The sequence below is a fragment of the Diospyros lotus genome, chromosome 9 (assembly GCF_014633365.1).
Source record: "Diospyros lotus cultivar Yz01 chromosome 9, ASM1463336v1, whole genome shotgun sequence".
NCBI lineage: Eukaryota > Viridiplantae > Streptophyta > Magnoliopsida > Ericales > Ebenaceae > Diospyros > Diospyros lotus.
Genome location: NC_068346.1, coordinates 36,006,821 through 36,026,673, shown reverse-complemented (window position 1 = coordinate 36,026,673; position 19,853 = coordinate 36,006,821). Strand labels below are relative to the sequence as shown.

The following is a 19,853-nucleotide window of genomic DNA, read 5'->3' as shown; positions in this document are numbered from 1 at the left end:
TGTTTGGTTTGATGTTTCTTACTTAATCTCTTTTATTGTTCTTGCATTTTCCAGTTTTACATTTTCTGTTGTTGTGGTTTTCTCGAGTGAGGGTGTGAGAATTGGCAAGAACGATCCTATTGTGCTCCTAATTTCTAACACAAACTAATCATTCACAAATATAATTGTGTAAGAGGCTCAACAATGATATAGTTTTGACATTGGTACTACTTTAGTAAACATATCTACAACATTTTCTTCTCCTGCTACCTTTATCAAATCTATTTCCTTTCTTTCAAGTACTTCTCTGATAAAGTGATACCTAACATCAATGTGCTTAGTTCTCTCATGATGTGCTTGATTTTTAGCCAAGTGTATAGCACTGTGGATATCACAATTTAAGATTGCCTTAACTGTTATTGTTTTGTCCAAGTTATTGTGTGCTGGAATTTTGGAAGAAATCAGAGAAGGAAATAATGATGATTGATGGCAGTTAGGTTGTAGGTTTTAAATGTAATTAACTGTAATTAATAGGGGTAGTTTAGACTTTATGTAAGTCAATTATTTTCTTAGGAAGTTCCGCCTCTCTAGTTTATAAATAGAAGGGTGCGGAGGCAAGTTTAGATCATCAATCAGTCATATTTTTCATTTCATTCTCTTCTGTGCGAGTGTAGTGAGAAGAGAGAGAGTTGTGATAGAAAAATTCTTGATGTCTTCATTAGAGAATTGTATTCGAGAGATAAGAGGAGGCGAGTGAGGGAATTTTTGTACTGATTTCCTACATTCTTTGTGGATTGTTCGCTTCTTAGATTGCTGGATGTAGTGCCATGTCAATGGCATGAACCAGGGTAAATCTGGTGTACTGCTTTTTGGTTTGCGTTTCTATTCTTTTCCATTCTGTCATTTAATTGTTTTCTAATTTATACTTGTATTGTGATTGGTTTCGGTAAGATCATTGAGTGATTCTTGGGTCATATTAGTACTCGGTTTCAACAAATTGGTATTAGAGCTTTAGGTTACCCAATCAAGAAACTATCAAGAAACCCATAGAATCTTTTGAAACCTATAGAACAATTGTCTATTATGGTTTCCGCGGCCCCTGCTGCACGGTATGACATTGAAAAATTTGATGGCACTAACGACTTTAGACTTTGGAGGATTAAGATGAAAGCCTTCATGGGAAACTTAGGGTTGAAAGAAGCCTTAGAACCCCAAAAACCTTTTCCAGAAACTGCTACTAATGAACAGAGATTAGAAGCAAGTAATAGAAGGCAAGAAATCTGTGAAAAGGCTTTCAATACTCTAATCTTGAGTCTAGGAGACAAAGTTCTAAGAGAAGTGTCTAAAATGCAAACTGCCGAGGCTTTGTGGTCTAAGTTAGAAAGCCTATATATGACTAAATCCCTTTCGAGTATGCTATATTTGAAAGCTAAGTTCTTTACTTTCAAAATGCAAGAAGGGCAAAAGCTTCAAAATCATATTGATAATTTTAACAAATTGTGTCTTGATTTGGAAAACCTAAGTATATCATATGATGAGGAGGATAAAGCCCTAATTCTGTTGCATTCACTACCTAAGTCATATGAGCATTTTGCAGACATTTTAAAGCATGGTAGGGACACCATATCTTTAGAGGATGTTATAAGTGTCCTAAATTCTAAAGATTTACAGCAGAAAGTAGAATTGAAGAAAACAGCTAGGGATGCCCTTACCACTAGATATAGACTTGAAAAGAAAGACTCTAAGGCTAAAGGGAAGTCTCGATCAAAGTTTAGAAATGGCAAAAAAACTTTTAGATGTTTCCGTTGCCATGAAGAAGCGCATATAAAGAGAAATTCCCCCCCAAAAAGGGAAGATTTTTCAAATAAAGGCAAACCAAAATTCACAAATTCAATTTGTGAGTTTGACTATGATAGTTCGGATGCTCTTGTGGTTTCAAGACATTCAGATAAAGAGGTATGAGTTTTAGATTCGGGGTATTCTTTCCATGTCACCCCATATAGAATGGTTCTTGAATTATAAAGACATGAGTGGGGGGAAGGTTTTACTTGGAAATAACTAAGAGTGTGGTATAAAAGGGATTGGGGATATTAAGCTTAAGATGTTTGATGGGTCAGTTAGGACCCTGTCATCTGTAAGGTATGTCCCAGACCTTAAAAGAAATCTAATTTCCCTAGGAGAGTTAGCTAAGAGTGGCTATAGTTATAGTGGCTGTGGGGATATTCTCAAGGTAGCTAGAGAATCTCTTGTATGTATGGAGGCAGTCCTTAAAAATGGATTTTTTGTTAGGGCAAAAATCAAAAACCACCCCCGAGGTTATAAGAAACTGCAAGGACACCCTTGCATTATTGAAAATCTATGTTTTCCACCCTATTGAAAGATTGTTGGTGTTAAATATAATGGAGTGATGGCAAAATTGTCTTTTTGGAAGGAGGAGCAAATGGAGCACATTTTTCTTGTGATTTTGGTGATTTTTTTTAATTTTTTTTTGTATTGAATGATTAATATTGTGTATTTGATTATTAATTTGTGAGTTTAATTATTGCTTTTGTGTATGTGTGTATTTGATTATTATGCGTATTTAATTATTAATTTTGTTTATGCAGATATCTAATTATTTTGTATATTTGATTATTGATTTTGTGTATTAGTAGTGAAAATTATAAATAAGGTAAAATATATAGAATTGAAGTTTATTAATAAATAAATGAAATAGGGAGTGAAATAAAGAAGAGAATATGGAGTGTGGTTAGAGTACGTATAATTTTTGAGGCAAAATAAAAATAAGGAGTGAATTGTTTATAATATAATAAGAATGGAGCTAATCACACTGTGGGTGTATGTATGTTGGTTTCGGTGTTGACATTTTTTAACCATACCAAAGTAGGGTTTTTGTTTTAGGTCTAAATACTTGTATTTTTGTCACAGTTGCGCTGTGACCCAGCCGAACTTCCAACTCGGTGTGAATTGGAAGCAGGCGCTAGAGAATCGTAAGAGAGGAGGGACATTTGGATAGGAAGAAAGAGAGAAAGAGAGAGAGGGAAATGGAGAGAAAGAATACAGAAAATGGGAATCTGAAATTAGTTAATTGATTGATTGATTCTCTTCCAAGAGACTGACATAGTATTTATAGGATCCATAGGTGCTGCCACATCAGATCTTCTCTCTTCTAATAGATTCTTTTGTCCTATTCTAGCCCCCTTACACCTGGCATAACAGCCTAACAAACTACCAGCTGGAAATGGAAAAGTATCTAATTAATAATGGAAAGAAAATAGCTAATCTATACTTAATATCCGCAGCAAAATTTCTCATACTTCCAGCCTTCCTCTTGTTTCGTGACAATACCCCTCCCTTCAGCGATTTCTTATCCTCAAGAAATATTCAAGAGGCTGGCTGCCCTTGGAAACTTTTGTAGTAGTTGAGGGAGATATTCCCAGGTAGCCTTTTCCGAGGACTCTTCTTGTCACCTTACCAACACTTGGATGAGGGGGGCTCCTTGGTGGTAGACCACCCTTCTTTCCAGTATAGAATCGGGCTCCTTCTCTCCTTCCTTCTCCTTCGGTAGTGCGGGTAGCTCGGGGTTAACCCTCTCCTTGCCAGTAGTCCGTTTTAATAAAGACACATGAAAGACTGGATGAATTCTTGATCCTTCTGGCAGTCGCAATTGGTAAGCTACTTTGCCAATCTTAGCGGTTGTGGGAAACGGTCCGAAGTACTTAGGGCTGAGTTTAGAGACTGGCCCTTGGGAGGTGGACTTAAGGTGTGGATAGCTGAGTCTTAGGTAAACACTTTCTCCAACATTGAACTCTCGATCGCTCCTCCGCCTGTCGGCATATTGTTTCATTCGGTTTTGGGCCGATGCCAGCTCCTGTTTGAGTTGCTGCAGCACTTCCCTTTGCTGCTGTAAGTACTCCTCCATAGCTGGGGCAGTGGTGTGCCCTCCAGTAGCCGGTAGGGTCGGTGGGCTATACCCAAACACTGCTTCAAATGGCGTTCTCCTAATAGAAGCATGGTGGTTGGAATTATACCACCACTGTGCCAATGCCAGCCACCTATGCCAACTCTTAGGCTGCAACAAACACATGCACCGAAGATAGGTTTCTAGGCTTTGATTGACCCTTTCTGTTTGCCCATCGGACTGAGGATGGTAGGCGGTTGAAAGGTTGAGTCCTATGCCTAGGTTCTTCATCAATTCCCTCCAAAAATGGCTGGTGAACACCTTGTCTCGGTCAGATATAATGTATTGAGGAATCCCATGCACAACTACCACTCTATCCATGAATGCCCTAGCTACTTCTTGGGTGGTGTAGGAGTGAGCCAACCCTATAAAATGTGCATACTTAGTAAGCCGGTCTACCACCACCATCATATAGTCCTTTCCCTCTGATCTTGGCAAACCTTCGATGAAGTCCATGGACACACTTGTCCATGACTGTGCCGGTACTGGCAGGCGTTGCAGCAGCCCTGGATAGGTCGCATTTTGCTGCTTGCACCTCTTACAAGTATCACACCCCATCACGAATTCCTTTACTATCCTTTGAAGTTGCAGCCAATGGAACTGCCTCACCCTCAAGTAAGTGTTTTGGATACCCGAATGCCCACCTAGGGGAGAGTCATGCAAGGACTGTAGGATTTTTTTCTTGAGTTCCTCATCGTGACCCACTACAATTCTTCCCTTATACCTCAACAGTCCATCAACCATGGTGTAGTCTTCGGTTTCCTTGCTGCCCAGGGCTAATTTCTCCCGCAGGCTCTGGATGTGTTCATCTCCTTCATAGCTATCCACTACCTCCTTGCAGCATTCAGGAATCACCATGGTTATGGGGGCTGCAACACCTTCCTCTTGACACCTTGATAGGGCATCAGCGGCTACGTTTTCCTTGCCCTTCTTATATTGTATGGAATAATCTAGCTCCATTGACTTTGCCATTCCCTTCTTTTGCAACTGGGTTTGAAGCTTTTGTTGTAGCAGAAATTTCAAGAACTCGCGATTAGTTTTGATCACAAACCTCCCGACCTCTAAGTAGTGCCGCCACTTCTCAACAGTCATAGGAACAACCAAAAACTCTTTCTCATATATACTCAAGCCTAAGTGTCTTGGATTGAGGGCCTGACTTAAGAAAGCCAATGGCCTGCCATCCTGCATCAACACAGCTTCAATTCCCACTCCACATGCATCCGTTTCCAGCACAAAAGGCTTGCTGAAATTTGGCAGCCCTAACGTGGGGACCTCGCTCATGGCCACCTTCAATTTTTCGAAGGCATCTTCTGCTTCCTGCCCCCACTGGAAGTTTCCTTTCTTCAACAAGTTGGTGAGGGGTTTGCTAATAACCCTATATCCTTTCACAAATCTTCGATAATACCCGGTGAGCCCAAGGAAACCCCTAAGAGACCTTATGGTTGTGGGTTTCGGCCAATTGAGTATTGCCTCCATCTTCCTTGGGTCAGTGCTAACTCCCTTGCCCAAGCTAGGTGTCCCAAGTATTCCACTTGGTCCTGATTGAATGCACACTTGGACTTTTTGATGAATAGCTGGTCGTTTCTAAGGACCTCAAAAGTGGTTCTTAGGTGGCTAAGGTGTTGGTCCAAGGTTGGGCCGTAAACAAGGATATCATCAAAAAACACAAGTATGAATTTCCTTAGGTAGGGTTCAAAGACCTGGTTCATTAAGGATTGGAAGGTGGCTGGGGCGTTGGTGAGTCAAAAGGGCATCACCAAGAACTCAAAATGGCCATGGTGGGTACGGAAGGCACAAGGCAGTCTTGTGGACGTCCTCGGGCCTCATCCTGATTTGGTGGTAGCCCGAGTGCAAGTCCAGCTTGGAAAAGAATTTGGCCAAGTTAAGTTCATCCATTAGGTCTTCAATAAGGGGTATGAGGAACTTATCCTTGATGGTTAGAGTGTTAAGTTGGCGGTAATCTACACAAAAACACTAGGAACCATCTTTTTTCTTAACTAACAAAACTGGGGAGGCTAAGGGGCTCTGACTCGGTCTAATGAAAGTCTGGCTCATCATTTCTTTCACCATTCTTTCAATCTCGATTTTTTTGGGCAGGGGGGTAGTGGTAGGATCTGATGTTTACAGGCTCAGTATTGGGTTTTAGGTTAATGGCAGGGTCTAAGGCTCGGTTAGGAGGGAGGGTATTTAGCTCCACAAAGAGGTCCTTAAATTCTTCCAACAATTCATCAATAAGTGGTAAGGTGCATACCTGGTCGGTTCTCCCTTGTTGGTGATTGACAGTGAGCTGTAGCTCCCCTGGCTCCTCTTCCTTAATATTTCCTTCCACTTCCACAATGGAGAACAACTGTGTAAGTTGACTCCACTTGCTTCTGAGGACACTTTGCAACCTTCTTCCTATAATCATCTTGCAGGTAGCAACCTTTCTCCCACTAGTGAGTGTCATTCTTCTCCCTTCCTTTTCAAAGGTCACTTCCATGCGGTTGAAATCAAAGCATATGAGACTCACCTTCTTCATCCAGTCTACCCCTAAAACGACATCGCACCCTCCTAATTGCAGTAGCCTGAGATCTGCCTCGAACTTCTCCCCCTGCATTTCCCATATGAATCCCAGGCAGGCCATGTTACTCATTACCCGGTTTCCATTAGCCACCGTGACACTCAGAGGCATTGTATTAGTGAGTTGACACTTCAGTTTCTTGGCAGTGCCATCGTCGAGGAAGCTGTGGGTGCTTCCGCTGTCAATTAGGATTGATAAATTGCCTCCCTTCACCTTGCCTTCCACCTTAATTATCTTGTTATTGGTGATCCCCTTGAATGCATGGAGAGATATCTCTCCATTACTTCTTCTTCGCCTTCTATTTCTTCTTCCCCTCGGCCCTCCAATAACAGCAGCTGCCGTTTGCATTGGTGCCCCAGAAAATATCTGTCCCCACACCTGTAACAGGAATTGGGTTGCCGTCTAGGATCATTAGGCCTCCCTCCAAGGTTGGAATTAGCAAAATTCCTTCCTCCAACATTACTCCTCACCATCTCCTTGTCGACCCCTTTGTTGCTTCCTCCTTGCTGCCAACTTCCCGTGTGTGTAGTTCTTTGTTGCTGCACCTTCTGCTTCTTTAACAGGGCCTCAACTACCATTTCTTGCAACCTGGCACTCTCAACCGCTTGCTCCAAAGTTCGTGGCCTGATCATCTTTACCATAGGACTCAGTTCTTCGCTCAGGCCACTGAGGAAACTAGAGTCATAATATGCCTCCGTTAGGTGAGGATCATGGCTACTCATCAAAGATCTCAGCTCTTCAAATCTCCTTAAGTAGGTTCCAACATCACCCACCTGTCTTAGTTTGTTAAATTCCTCAATAGTGTCTTACATGCTCCTCTCCTCGAACCTCTCACACAACCGTTCAGAGAACTCCCTCCAGGTGTAGTTCTCTCGTTCCCGAGTCCAACCTTGGAACCATGCATCCACCCCGTCATCAAAGTAAGCTGCCGCTAAAGCAACCCTCATTTCTCCTGGTACATTGTACCACTCAAACAACCTTTCACACTTTCTAACCCACCACCTAGGATTGGTCCCCTCAAATACTAGTATCTCCATTTGAGGCATGGTGACGCAGCGTGTAGCACGAGTGTGAAGAAAACACACCAAAATAAACCCTTGAAAGAACAAACTTCAATGGCCGAAGCTTGACTTTCAAGAAGATGTAAAAACAAGACTATTTTGCTAAGAAAACCCAAATAGGTTGCTGAAATTTGATTAAGAAAAACTTGATTACAAACTCTAGATCTTAGGCATATTTATAGTATTTGGCTAATCCAAATCCATCTAATATTTGGAAAACAAAATCCAACTAGAATTCTAATAGAAATAAATCATAAATAAAAGTTAACTGGAATCCTAATAAAAATAAAATCCTAATCAAACATGAAGTAGAATTCTAAATCAAGTAGAAACATGAAGTAGAATCCTAAATCAAGTAGAAATATAAAGTAGAATCCTAAATCAAGTAGAATTCTAAAACTTAAGAAGTATTAAAATAACATTATGGCACTACTATTTTGGTGATACTGTTCCGGTTTGGTTGGGTCGGCTTTGGGCCGAGTCTTGATTGGTGACCGCATCATTCACCTTCACTTGAGAAAAAATTCGACCTCGAATTTTGATCCTGTTTGGACAAATCCACATTCGATAAGTACGAAGAGAGATTAGCCACTTTGAATGTTTAGAAATACCCATATGATTAGGCAAATCCACAACATAAGCATTGTCATTGGTCTTCTTAGGAATCTTGTAAGGACCATACTTTTTTGGCTTGAACTTGTTCTGCTTTCCTGCTGGAATCTGTTCCTTCTTCAAGAATATCATGACTTTATCTCCAACCTCAAATACCTTGTGCTTCCTATGCTTGTTAGCTGTCGCCTTGTACTTCTTATTTGTGCAACTTTTGTTTGACATCTTCTTGAACTGCTTGAACTTTTCTGCTAAGGGAACATAAGCAAAGACATTCTTTCCCCTCTTAGCCCTATCTTCGTTGGCATGGGTCCAACCATCACCATGTTTGTTGCCCTCCGCCTCCATTGTATTATTACTGTTAGATTGAGGACGTTGAACCTTCCATCTTGAGCACTTCTCTAATCTGGTAGATCTTATCATAGGTCCTTCTCCTCTCATCAGCTTTCTTGATTTTGACTCCTCAACAGTTTCTGAATTCATCCATAAATTTTTCTTGCCTGGAGAAGCATTCTGTTAAAACCGAGACTATGATCTCTCAAGAATCACTCAAGAACCTCACCGAATTCAAACTAACATTGAATACTGAAAGTAGAAAATAAAAACAGAATTAAAAGCAGAGAAACCAAACCAGATTGCATCACACAAGATATACCCTGGTTCATGCCATTTACATGGCACTACATCCAGCAATTCAAGAAGCAATCAATCCACTAGAAACAAATCAGAAACCAGTACAAGAATACCCCTCTTTCACTCCACCTTGCCTCTCGAATACAATACTCTAATGAAGACAATAAGAACTAGAATCACACAGCTCTTAATCTCGTCTCTCACTGTATCCGAACCCAAGGAATAAAAGATATGAATGAATGATAATCAAAACTGGCCTCCGCACCCTTCTATTTATAGACTAAGGGAGGCGGAAATATCTAAGGGAAATAACTAATTTTATAAAAGTCAAATCTACCCTTAATAAAACAATTAGTTACATTTATGTCCTATTAACTAACTGTTGCCAAATCATCATTATTTCTTCCTGATTTCTTCAATAAATCCAGCACGTAATTACTTTAGGCAAAAAGTAACACATTCTTTTGCAACTGTTTCAAATAGAGGTTTATTCCATAACTATCAGCAGTCTCTCCATCACTTAAAATAGTGATGCTTGTATCATCCTTTGGTCCAGGCACTTGATCAACTATAGTGGTAGCTGCTACAACATTCTTAGTTTCAGAATCTAATTTCAAATTAATATTAAAGTAGTTGCGCTACCCGAGTTAACTAGCTTGGGGGATCCAACACCCCTATTCACAAAGAGACCCATGTGATCATCTTGCTTTTGTAATCGTGAAGGTGAATATGTTCCTATTGCCTTCGATTCAACCATGCCAGAGCTTGAATAAACTGTAGAAGGATTTGCTATCATGACCTCCATCTCCTTTACAGTCGCAAGTCGATCAGAAGAAACGCCACCATCCTTGGGTTGCGAAGCAATGCTTGAGCCATCGGACTGGAAAATACCCCAGTATGAGTCAATAACCTTGGAGTTTCTGTCATGTTAGCAGCATAAATCAGACCTGAGTTTGCAAACGTTGAGGTTGTTGGGACAACATAATCTTCGAAATCAAGCTCCAAACTCATCGAAAAGCCATTCTTTAGTTTATACTCATTGTTTCCCCAATGGTTGTGTTGCCGCGCATTCCTTCTAACCCTTTTATCACTAGGGTTGGCTATCATACGACCAAGATCGTCCTCATTGTCGCTATCATCCATCATTGGTCTTCTAGGATTAATGAGGACAGGATTAATGGCTGGTCTTCCCGGTTTGACATAGCCGGCTTGAATCACACCATTAGTTCGGTTCCGATTATCCTTAACTCGTTGTAAAATGCCCAATTGGTTGCGGATTCGCTCCAATTGTTGCTCCATTGTACGAGTTATTTCCTATTGTTCTTCAATTGCTCTCTAAACCGCTGGCAGCCCCCGATTACCGTCACGAGGCTGGTTGCTACCGTTACCTTCAAGATTGGCCATCTGATTGGTTGATGAATCGCTCTGATACCACTTGAGGCAGCGTGTAACGCGAGTGTGAATGAAACACACCAAAATAAACCCTTGAAAGAACAAACTTCAATGGCCGAAGCTTGACTTTCAAAAAGAGGCAAAAACAAGACTGTTTTGTTAAGAAAACCCAAATAGGTTGCTGAAATTTGATTAAGAAAAACTTGATTACAAATTCTAGATCCTAGGCATATTTATAGTATTTGGCTAATCCAAATCCATCTAATATTTGGAAAACAAAATCCAACTAGAATCCTAATAGAAATAAATCATAAATAAAAGTTAACTAGAATCCTAATAAAAATAAAACCTTAATCAAACATGAAGTAGAATTCTATATCAAGTAGAAACATGAAGTAGAATCCTAAATCAAGTATCAATATAAAGTAGAATCCGAAATCAAGTAGAATTCTAAAATTTAAGAAGTATTAAAATAACATTATGGCACTACTATTTTGGTGATACTGTTCCGGTTTGGTTGGGTCAGCCTTAGGCCGAGTCTTGATTGGTGACCGCATCACATGGGAAACCCTTGTGGTGGAGGTATAGTTCAGTCTTCCCGTTCCCCACCTAACAACGCCTTAGTATCACCACCTTGCTCGACCACAATCTCATGGGCTTTATTTTCTTGATTCAACCTCTCATTCTGTAAGATAGGGTCCTTTCTATCTCTATGAGGAAAATCGGGAGACAACCTAACCTGATTTTGGCGAGTAAACATCAACATATACTGTTGAAGGCTTGAAGCTGATTGCCCATCTCTTCCCTCATCTGGTTGATATCTTCCTTCGTTTGGTTAAGTCATCCTTCCACCCTGCGATCTACTGTCATGATCGTGTCATGATTTTTTTGGTTGCTGACTTCTAAGCGGTCCACCCGATCCTGAAATTCTCCCACTGTCGAGCTGAGTTGCTGGAGCTGCGACTCCATGTTCTTCATGCGTGTTCCTTCGGCCATCTTTTGCGATCTTAGTATTTCTTGCCAGCACTGAGGCTCTGATACCAAATGTCACAGTTGCGCTGTGACCTAGCCGAACTTCCAACTCGGTGTGAATTGGAAGCAAGCGTTAGAGAATCGTAAGAGAGGAGGGAGATTTGGATAGGAAGAAAGAGAGAATGAGAGAGAGAGAAATGGAGAGAGAGAATACAGAAAGTGGGAATATGAAATTAGTTAATTAATTGATTGATTCTTTTCCAGGAGTCTGACATAGTATTTATAGGACCCATAGGTGCTGCCACAACAGATCTTCTCTCTTCTAACAAATTCTTTTGTCCTATTCTAGCCCCTTTACACCTGACATAACAGCTTAACAAACTACCAGCTGGAAATGGAAAAGTCTCCAATTAATAATTTAAAGAAAATAGCTAATCTATACTTAATATCCGTAGCAAAATTTCTCATACTTCCGGCTTTCTTCTTGTTTCGTGACAATTTTCTTCCCAAAACATTTGCTGTACTACACCTGTTACTAATATATGATTGAATGTAACTCTATTTCTTCGTTACTTGATTTAGTATGTGTTAAAATGTTGTCTAGAGTATAGGTTAAATAAGATCAGTTATAGCAGTGTTTTTTGAGGGCCAACGAGGTATTAAATAGAAGTTGTAACCCAAACTGTAATTAGTGATAAGTTGGGGGTGTAAACTATAAATATTTGAAAGTCTTCATTGGGTTCTGCCTCCTATTATAAATAGAGGGAAAGGGGATAGATTTTACTATTCTATTCTATTATACCGAGTGAACATTCATTTTGAGAGGAAGGCTAGTGTTCAAGACTGCCTTGTAATCTTGGAGAGTGAGTGTTGATTGTACTCAAAGAATAAGAGGTTTTTTCTCAAGCTGTTGTACTGATCATCCTTGGTAATAAGAAGACTGCTCTTGGGGTGTTTGAAGGCTGGATGTAGGGTTGCTTTAAAGCAATCCGAACCAGGATATATCTTGTGCCTATTTTTTGGTTTGTGACTTAATTGTTTCTGCTTTTCTTTCATTTAAATTCTGTTCTTGCTTTCTGTCTTTTATTTTCTGTTGGTTGGATCGATTTTGGGTGAGGAGTTGAGAGAATTGACATTAGGAATCATTGATTGAGTTGTCAAGAGTGCTCCTAAACATAACAGTATGTATACTGAATTTAATTCTTCTTTGTCAAAATATTTTTATATAATTATAAAGTTGTTTACTTGATTTCTTTTTTGTTTCCCATTTTTTTATTCTGAATTTGCATTGATATTTGGATGTTCAGTATATATTATTCTGAAATTTTATTAATTAATTTTCTTTTATTTTTTTATTTCATTCTGCATTTGCATGTGCATTGATATTTGGATGTTAAATATATATTATTCTGAAATTTTATTAATTAATTTTCTTTTATTTCATTGATTTTGTTTGTTCTAACTAATTGTTTTAGTCATTCACGTGAGTTTTATAGGGGCACTTTGGTACATTTTGTAGTCACCAGATTTCAAGACTAACATTTGTTAATTTATAAGGGTCTTTGTACTACATTGGTTAATTGACAAAGGGGAAAATATAGATTTTCAATAGTGCAAGGGTGTTCTTACAGTTTCTTAAAATCTCGAGGGTGGTTTTTGATTTTTGCCCTTTTTTGTTATGATAGCTTCCAAAGTTTGTGGAGAAGTAGCTGTAGGGGATGAAAAGACCTATGAGCACACAAAGCTATGACATTTTAGGATGGTACATATGAGTATCCAAGGTCTTAGAGAGCTAGTTAGCCAAGGGATTTTATGTTCCAGAAAAGTAACACATTTAGATACATGTGAATCATGCATCTATGGAAAATCTGTGAAAGTGAAATTCCCTAAGAAAGCTCTCCATACCTCTAAAGGCCCACTAGAAAATGTCCATTCGGACTTATGGGGCCCTAGTCAAACTCTAACTCATGGTGGAGCTAGGTATTTCTTTTTTTATAATAGATGACTACTCTAGAATGTTGTGGGTCTTTGTCCTAAAATCAAAAGATAATTCCTTTGATGCATTTAAGACCTGGAAAACCTTGATTGAAAATCAAAAGGGTGTTAAATTAAAGGTCATTAGAACTGATAATGGCCTGGAATTTTGCAATAAGGAATTCACCCAATTATGTAATGAGAGTGGCATCCTAAGACACCTTACTGCCCCCGCTAATCTCAAGGAAAATGGCCTAGCCGAGCACATGAATAGGACCCTCCTTGAGAGGGTAAGATGTATGCTATTCCATGTTAGGCTTCCAAAAGCATTTTGGGGAGAGGCTGTTGCAACAACAACCTATTTGATTAACCGATCACCTTCATCAAGCATAGATTTTAAGACACCTTATGAAATGTGGAATAATCATAAGCCAAACCTAGATCATCTTAGGGTGTTCAGGTGTATAGCTTATGCACATGTAAAACAAGGAAAATTAGAACCTAGGGCAAAGAAGTGTGTGTTTATCGGTTATCCATCAGGAGTAAAGGAGTATAAGCTGTGGAATTTAGATGAAGAAATGCCTAGAACCATGATATGTAGAGATGTAACCTTTGATGAAAATTCTTTTATCAATCGAGACAAAGAAACTACGGATAGAAAAGGGAAGGAAAAAGTTGTAAATTTTGAACAACAGCAGTTAGATGATGTTGCTGCATTTGATACTCCCTTAGAACCTATACTAGACCAGCCAAGTGCTGGTGAAGGATCCTCAATCCAAGATAGTCTTGACAGATCTATAAAAATTAAGGATTCATCAAGTTATGATGAAGAACAACACATGGACAGTGCTGGTTCATCAAGCTCAGTAGGAGATTTAATTGAAAATAGGTATAATGTAGGCAGAGATAGACAAAGAAGAATCAGTAGGCCACCAGTGAGATATGGTTTTTCTGATTTGGTAGCATATGCATTGTTAAGTGCAGAGGAGATAGTTGGAGAAGAACCTCAATCCTATGAAGAGGTTGTAAGTTCTAAGGATCTCAGAAATGGCAGGCCGCCATAGAGGTTGAGATGGAATCCTTAAGAAAGAATGAAACATGGATGTTAGTGGATAGACCCTTGGGAAAAAGAATAGTAGGCTGTAGGTGGTTATTTAAGGTAAAAGGAGGAGTTGGAGATAGCCTTAAACCTAGGTATAAAGCTAGGCTGGTAGTTAGGGGTTTTACCCAAGTAGCAAGGATAGGTTTTAATGAAGTGTTTTCACCAGTTGTGAGGCACACTTCCATAAGAATTCTGCTAGCTATGACAGCCCATCTAGATCTTTACCTATAGTAAATGGATGTTACCACTGCATTTCTCCATGGCGAGTTAGAGGAAGAAATTCTAATGGATCAGCCTAGAGGGTTTGAAAGTAGGGGCAAAGAGGACAAGGTTTGCTTGTTGAAGAAGTCCTTATATGGACTAAAATAGTCCCCTAGGCAATGGTACAAGAAATTCGATTCTTTTATGATAAGTCAAGGATTTATAAGAAGCTCATTTGATTGTTGTGTCTATCTTAGGCATGTTTCCACTAAAATAACAATTTACCTCTTGTTATATGTAGATGACATGCTTATAGCAAGTCATTCATCAACTGAAATTCAAAGTTTAAAGCTGAAACTTAGGTCAACCTTTGAGATGAAAGAGCTTGGTGAGGCTAAGAAAATTTTAGGAATGGAAATTACTAGGGATAAACATAGTAGAATCCTTCAGTTATCCCAAAAAGCCTATCTAGGGAAAATCATGAGAAAATTTCATATGTTAGATGCAAAGGTAGTAAATATACCTTTTGCACAACCCTCGTCAATATGATCTTGCAATTTCTGACCATCTTGCATTTTAAATGTAAAGAACCTGACCTTGAGATAGAGACGGCTGGACAAGGATTTCGTCATGTATAGGCTCTCCAACTTGAGCCATATCTCCACAGCCGTCTTCATCTTGGACACCTTCCTTAGTACCTTGTCACTAAGGCTTAGTGTAACGCCCCGCTCACACTTACGGGTGTTACTCGTGAACAATCACCCGAATTGTCCACCTGCTCGGCCTTTGGTGAAGGGTGGACCATGTTTCAAGACGAAACGCCCTAGGTGGGAACTAGGCTCGTCCTTCCCTTCCTTGAACCCCAGAATTTACTAGCAGAATTGGGCTTTAGCCACACCGCATTGGCTATAAAGAAAATCTCATTCAGACGCCCAATCGCCATTTTCTCAATTGTTTTTAATTCTTTTCCCATTCAAGAATTTTTACCGGGCTCCATAAAATCACCATTTAAATCAATCCATTGATTGATTACCAAATTTGGAGGAAAAACTCAAATTTTTAATTTTCCAAAATTTCTCCAAAAATGTCCGAAAAAATCCCTTTATTTTGAAAATTCTTCCGGGGCCCAAAATCAATTTAGAAATGCCCCTTAATTCCCCAAAAAACCAAATTTAAAAAAAAAAATGGCCGGCAGGGCCCGCTGGCACGCCCGGGGCCCCGCTGGGCGCTGGTTGCGCCTGCCCGTGCGTGCCCGCACGCGGGCGGGCGTGCGGCCAGTGCCCAGCGGGGCCTCGGGCGTGCCAGCGGGCCCTGCCGGCCAATTTTTTTTTTAAAATATGGTTTTAAGGGGCATTTCTAAATTGATTTTGGGCTCCGGAGGAATTTTCAAAATAAAGGGATTTTTTCGGGCATTTTTGGAGAAATTTTGGAAAATTAAAAATTTGAATTTTTCCTCCAAATTTGGTAATCAATCAATGGATTGATTTAAATGGTGATTTTATGGAGCCCGGTAAAAATTCTTGAATAGGAAAAGAATTAAAAACAATTGAGAAAATGGCGATTGGGCGTTTGAATGAGATTTTCTTTATAGCCAATGCGGTGTGGCTAAAGCCCAATTCTGCTAGTGAATCCTGGGGTTCAGGGAAGGGAAGGACGAGTCTAGTTCCCACCTAGGACGTTTCGTCTTGAAACATGGTCCACCCTTTACCAAAGGCCGGGCAGGTGGACAATTCGGGTGATTGTTCACGAGTAACACCCGTAAGTGGGAGCGGGGCGTTACAGTTTGGTATCAGAGCCGACCCTCGAGCCTCTGAGCGCGATGGTGGGGCAAACCTCAGCAAGGAGGCTGAGTCTCGATGGGGGTGTGTGTAGGCCCCTATGGGGGGTGCGTGTAGGCACCTTAGGCGAATCTCACATCGGCCATGCAAGGGGGGAGATCTGGGACCGGTTGTAAGGTCGCATGACGAGGACGTCATGTGCTTAAGGGGGGGAGAATGTAATACCCCGAGAGCCCAGAGAAGTTAGTATATATTGAGCATAGTGTAAGAAAGGAAACAACACCAGCTGTATACTTTTTGGGCTGAATGTTGGCAAAGAACTCCCAAGTTAAGCGTGCTTAACCTGGGATAATCCAGGGATGGGTGACCCCCCTGGGAAGTTCGCGTAGGCCCATCAGGGTAAATTATTCCGGTCCTTCCTATCGCTCGATCGGGTTGTTACACTTAGGATCAACGTGTTGTATCCTTCTTGACGATCTCTTTCTTTTGTTCTGCCGTGTAGGTCTCGGGCATTTTTGCTTCTCCCTCCAATGCCTCCTCAAGGCCAAGATTGCCAAGGAGTGCACTCATCTTCATCTTCCAAAGGGCAAAATCATTTTGCTCGTCGAATTTCTCTATATCGTGTCTGGAAGAGGATGAAATGGAAGCCACGATTGCCTACTGGATTGCGTCTCCTTTCTTGAGTCTTTCTTGAAATCTTGGATGTGGGATGAATGGTTGCTTTGATACCAGATTGTTGTAACAATTCCCGTCGACACACACTCAAATCTCCCTTAAGACAAATACAATCACTCACACACGGATAGGACAGAAAAAAAATACAAGTAAACAACACAAAATCAAAGCACTCACACACAAGACAAGAGATTTATCCTAGTTCGAAACTTCTAGTTGGAGAACCTACATCCACATTGAGATGATCTCATTCTTCACTATCTTGAAATTGGAAAACAAAGATTACATGGACTGATTTCTCTCATAGCTCTATTACCAAGCTGTCGTATTCGGAGATTACAAAGCAATACCACTTTTCTCTCACGCACATACACAACACATACTCTTTCACAAGACAGAACGAAAACTGATTTGAAGGAAGGAATAAGACTCCCGAACCCTCTATTTATAAACCATAAAGGGTGGGATTTACAAAGACTTCAGTAACCACATGGTAGTTATAGTTATAATCCCTAATTATCAGATTTCTAAAAGCTTTAATCTAATACCTTCTCTTCGACCTTCCTCTCCCGTGACCATATGTCTAATCATTAGGCAAATATTTCGACGCTTTTCTTTTTTCTCTCTTTCTTTCTCCTTCTTGGCCTTTTCTTCTTCTCTCTTACGTTCCTTTTCTTTTGCTTTACCTGCAATTGTAAGATGTGATTGTCAAAGATCTCCTTGTCCAATATCTCTTCTCTAATTGATTTGTATTTTGAAACAAAAGTTCCAATGATTTCCTTGACCTTCATGCAGTAATCACGCCAGCGAATTTTAGAAGTAATTATTGTCGGTCACATGCTCTTCCGTCATCTCCCTAAATGAATCACGATTCTTCTGTTTAGTCCGCTTCAATTGTTCCATCTGCATCCTCATCTACTCCTCCTAAGCTGTTACTCTAAATGCATCTTTTGATTCCAGCTTGCTAGCGTACAACAAATGTTCATCTTTAACAAATTTCTCCTCCAATGGTGTCATATTAACTTTTCCAGCAATTGTCATTCCTTTCTTGGCATCTAGCTTGCATAGGAAGAGATGAGAATCTTTCGCAAGTTCCATAGTGGCTGAAACTGATAGGAATGCTATGGCACACACCCGCCCGGGGGGGGTGAATTGGGTAAATAAAAAAAAAAATATTTTTTCTTAAAAATTCTTTTGATAAAAAAGAGACGTCGTCTATGAAAACTACAGCTTCATTAAACCTCAAGATCTTGAAATAGCACGATAAGATATCAACCGTATAAAGACAATCTCGTCTTGACAATGGAGAACACAAGATTGAAAAATATGAATTTTTTTTCAATAAAAGGTTAAATATATGAATCAAGTGAGGAATATAGAGATGCTTGAAAAGATAAATAAACAAAGAATACAAGTACAAGAGAAGAACACAAAGGATTTATAGTGGTTCGGTTTAACAAAGCACTTGAAATTGATTTTTGTTTCCAGATCATATACTTTGATTTGGAGTATAAAATCATTTGATATTTTTCATCATCAAAACTAAGCACAAGAACATGTCCTTCATATCTAGATTTAGACCACCTGTATTGATTTTCTGGAGTCCAAAGGTCTAAAATTCCCAATCATAGGACATCTTCAGCCTTACGATCAGTTTCCTTGGAACCACTATAAGATTTCCAAATTGCCCAATTAGAACTTCTTTGACTGCATGTGGAGCATCAAAAACTTGATCCAACCTAGAATAGATGCCAAAGGCATACATCTCATCATATGCATGAAAGATCTCTTCATCACAACTTTCATCTCCAACATGATTTATAGCCCGAATATCTAATGAGTAAATGTTTTTTACCAGTTCAGATTGTTCCTCAGTTTCTTGTAAGTCAGAAACTTGAGGAAGGACTCTAGCACCAGTTTTTGCACAGATGAATGATTTTTCAGTCAAAATTGTCTAATCCAATGCAGGTAATTCATCAGCTTCTTGCAGGCCAGAGGTATTAGGTAGGATTCTAGCTTCTGCTAGAATCGATTCTGTAGTGGATCTTGGAGGAAAATCTACTAGTAGACTGACATGAAGTATCTTTGAAACCTTATTCATTAAGTCGTCCACCTTTTAGCGAATTTTAGTGCATTCTTCCTTGATTCCCTTCTCCAGTGCCTACATTCTCTCACGAGGCCTTTCGGCCATCTCCATAGATCAAATTCTTTGAAATTCACTTTGGTTGCCTTCAATATGATATGCCTGAATCAACCGCTGAGAATCGTTGGCTCTGGTACCAAATGACAGGAATCTAGGTTTGACCTAGGGTTTTTAGTGAAATTGGAAGGAATCGAGGGAGAGAGAATTCAGAAGAACAGAGAGAGTAAGATTGGAAGAACTGAGAAAGAATAGGGACAAATCATAGATAAATTCAGGAGGGAAGTCTAGGTCTACCATGACTCCATCCTCTAAGATTTAGCCTATTTATAGGCTTTCTATCTTTCAGTTACAATAACAACTGAAAGGTACAAACAGTTTCAACAGCAAAGTACAACCCGAAAGAAATTCATGTATTATACAATTACTATTATATCCCTGGGGTCGTGACATTGAATTTGTCTTCAAGTTGGTTCTGTTTTACCCCCATGCCTTCAGCTCGCCACACTTAGTACTTGATATGTTTCATGGTCTATTATGAGTTCTGCTTTGTATTTGGAATTGGGTGATGGATAGTCACCTTTCTTCTTCTTGCTCTCTTAGAAGATTTTTTTATCTTTACACTCAGGTCAGGAAGCTTTTGGATGATGACCCTGGAAATGTTGAATATGCAGACATGGAAAAGGAGCTTGTGGAGGTGATCTTCTTCAATTTATTCTCATTTTAGCACTGCCCTCCCCGGCAATAGGTTTTCCCGCTTTGCTTTTTTTTTTTTTCTTGTTTCCTACCTGCTTCTTCTTTAAAGATATATAAACT

The 19,853-nt window shown here is 39.7% G+C and overlaps 1 protein-coding gene across 2 annotated transcripts in view; it reads left to right on the top strand.

Moving 5' to 3' along the window:
* LOC127809803 (uncharacterized) overlaps nucleotides 1-19,853 on the top strand; it is a 48,534-nt gene that overhangs the window by 4,418 nt on the left and 24,263 nt on the right. For both annotated transcript variants that reach the window (XM_052348906.1, XM_052348907.1), the window contains exon 2: nucleotides 19,666-19,734. In XM_052348906.1, the coding sequence (XP_052204866.1) occupies nucleotides 19,666-19,734 (69 nt within the window). The remainder of the gene's footprint in view (nucleotides 1-19,665; nucleotides 19,735-19,853) is intronic.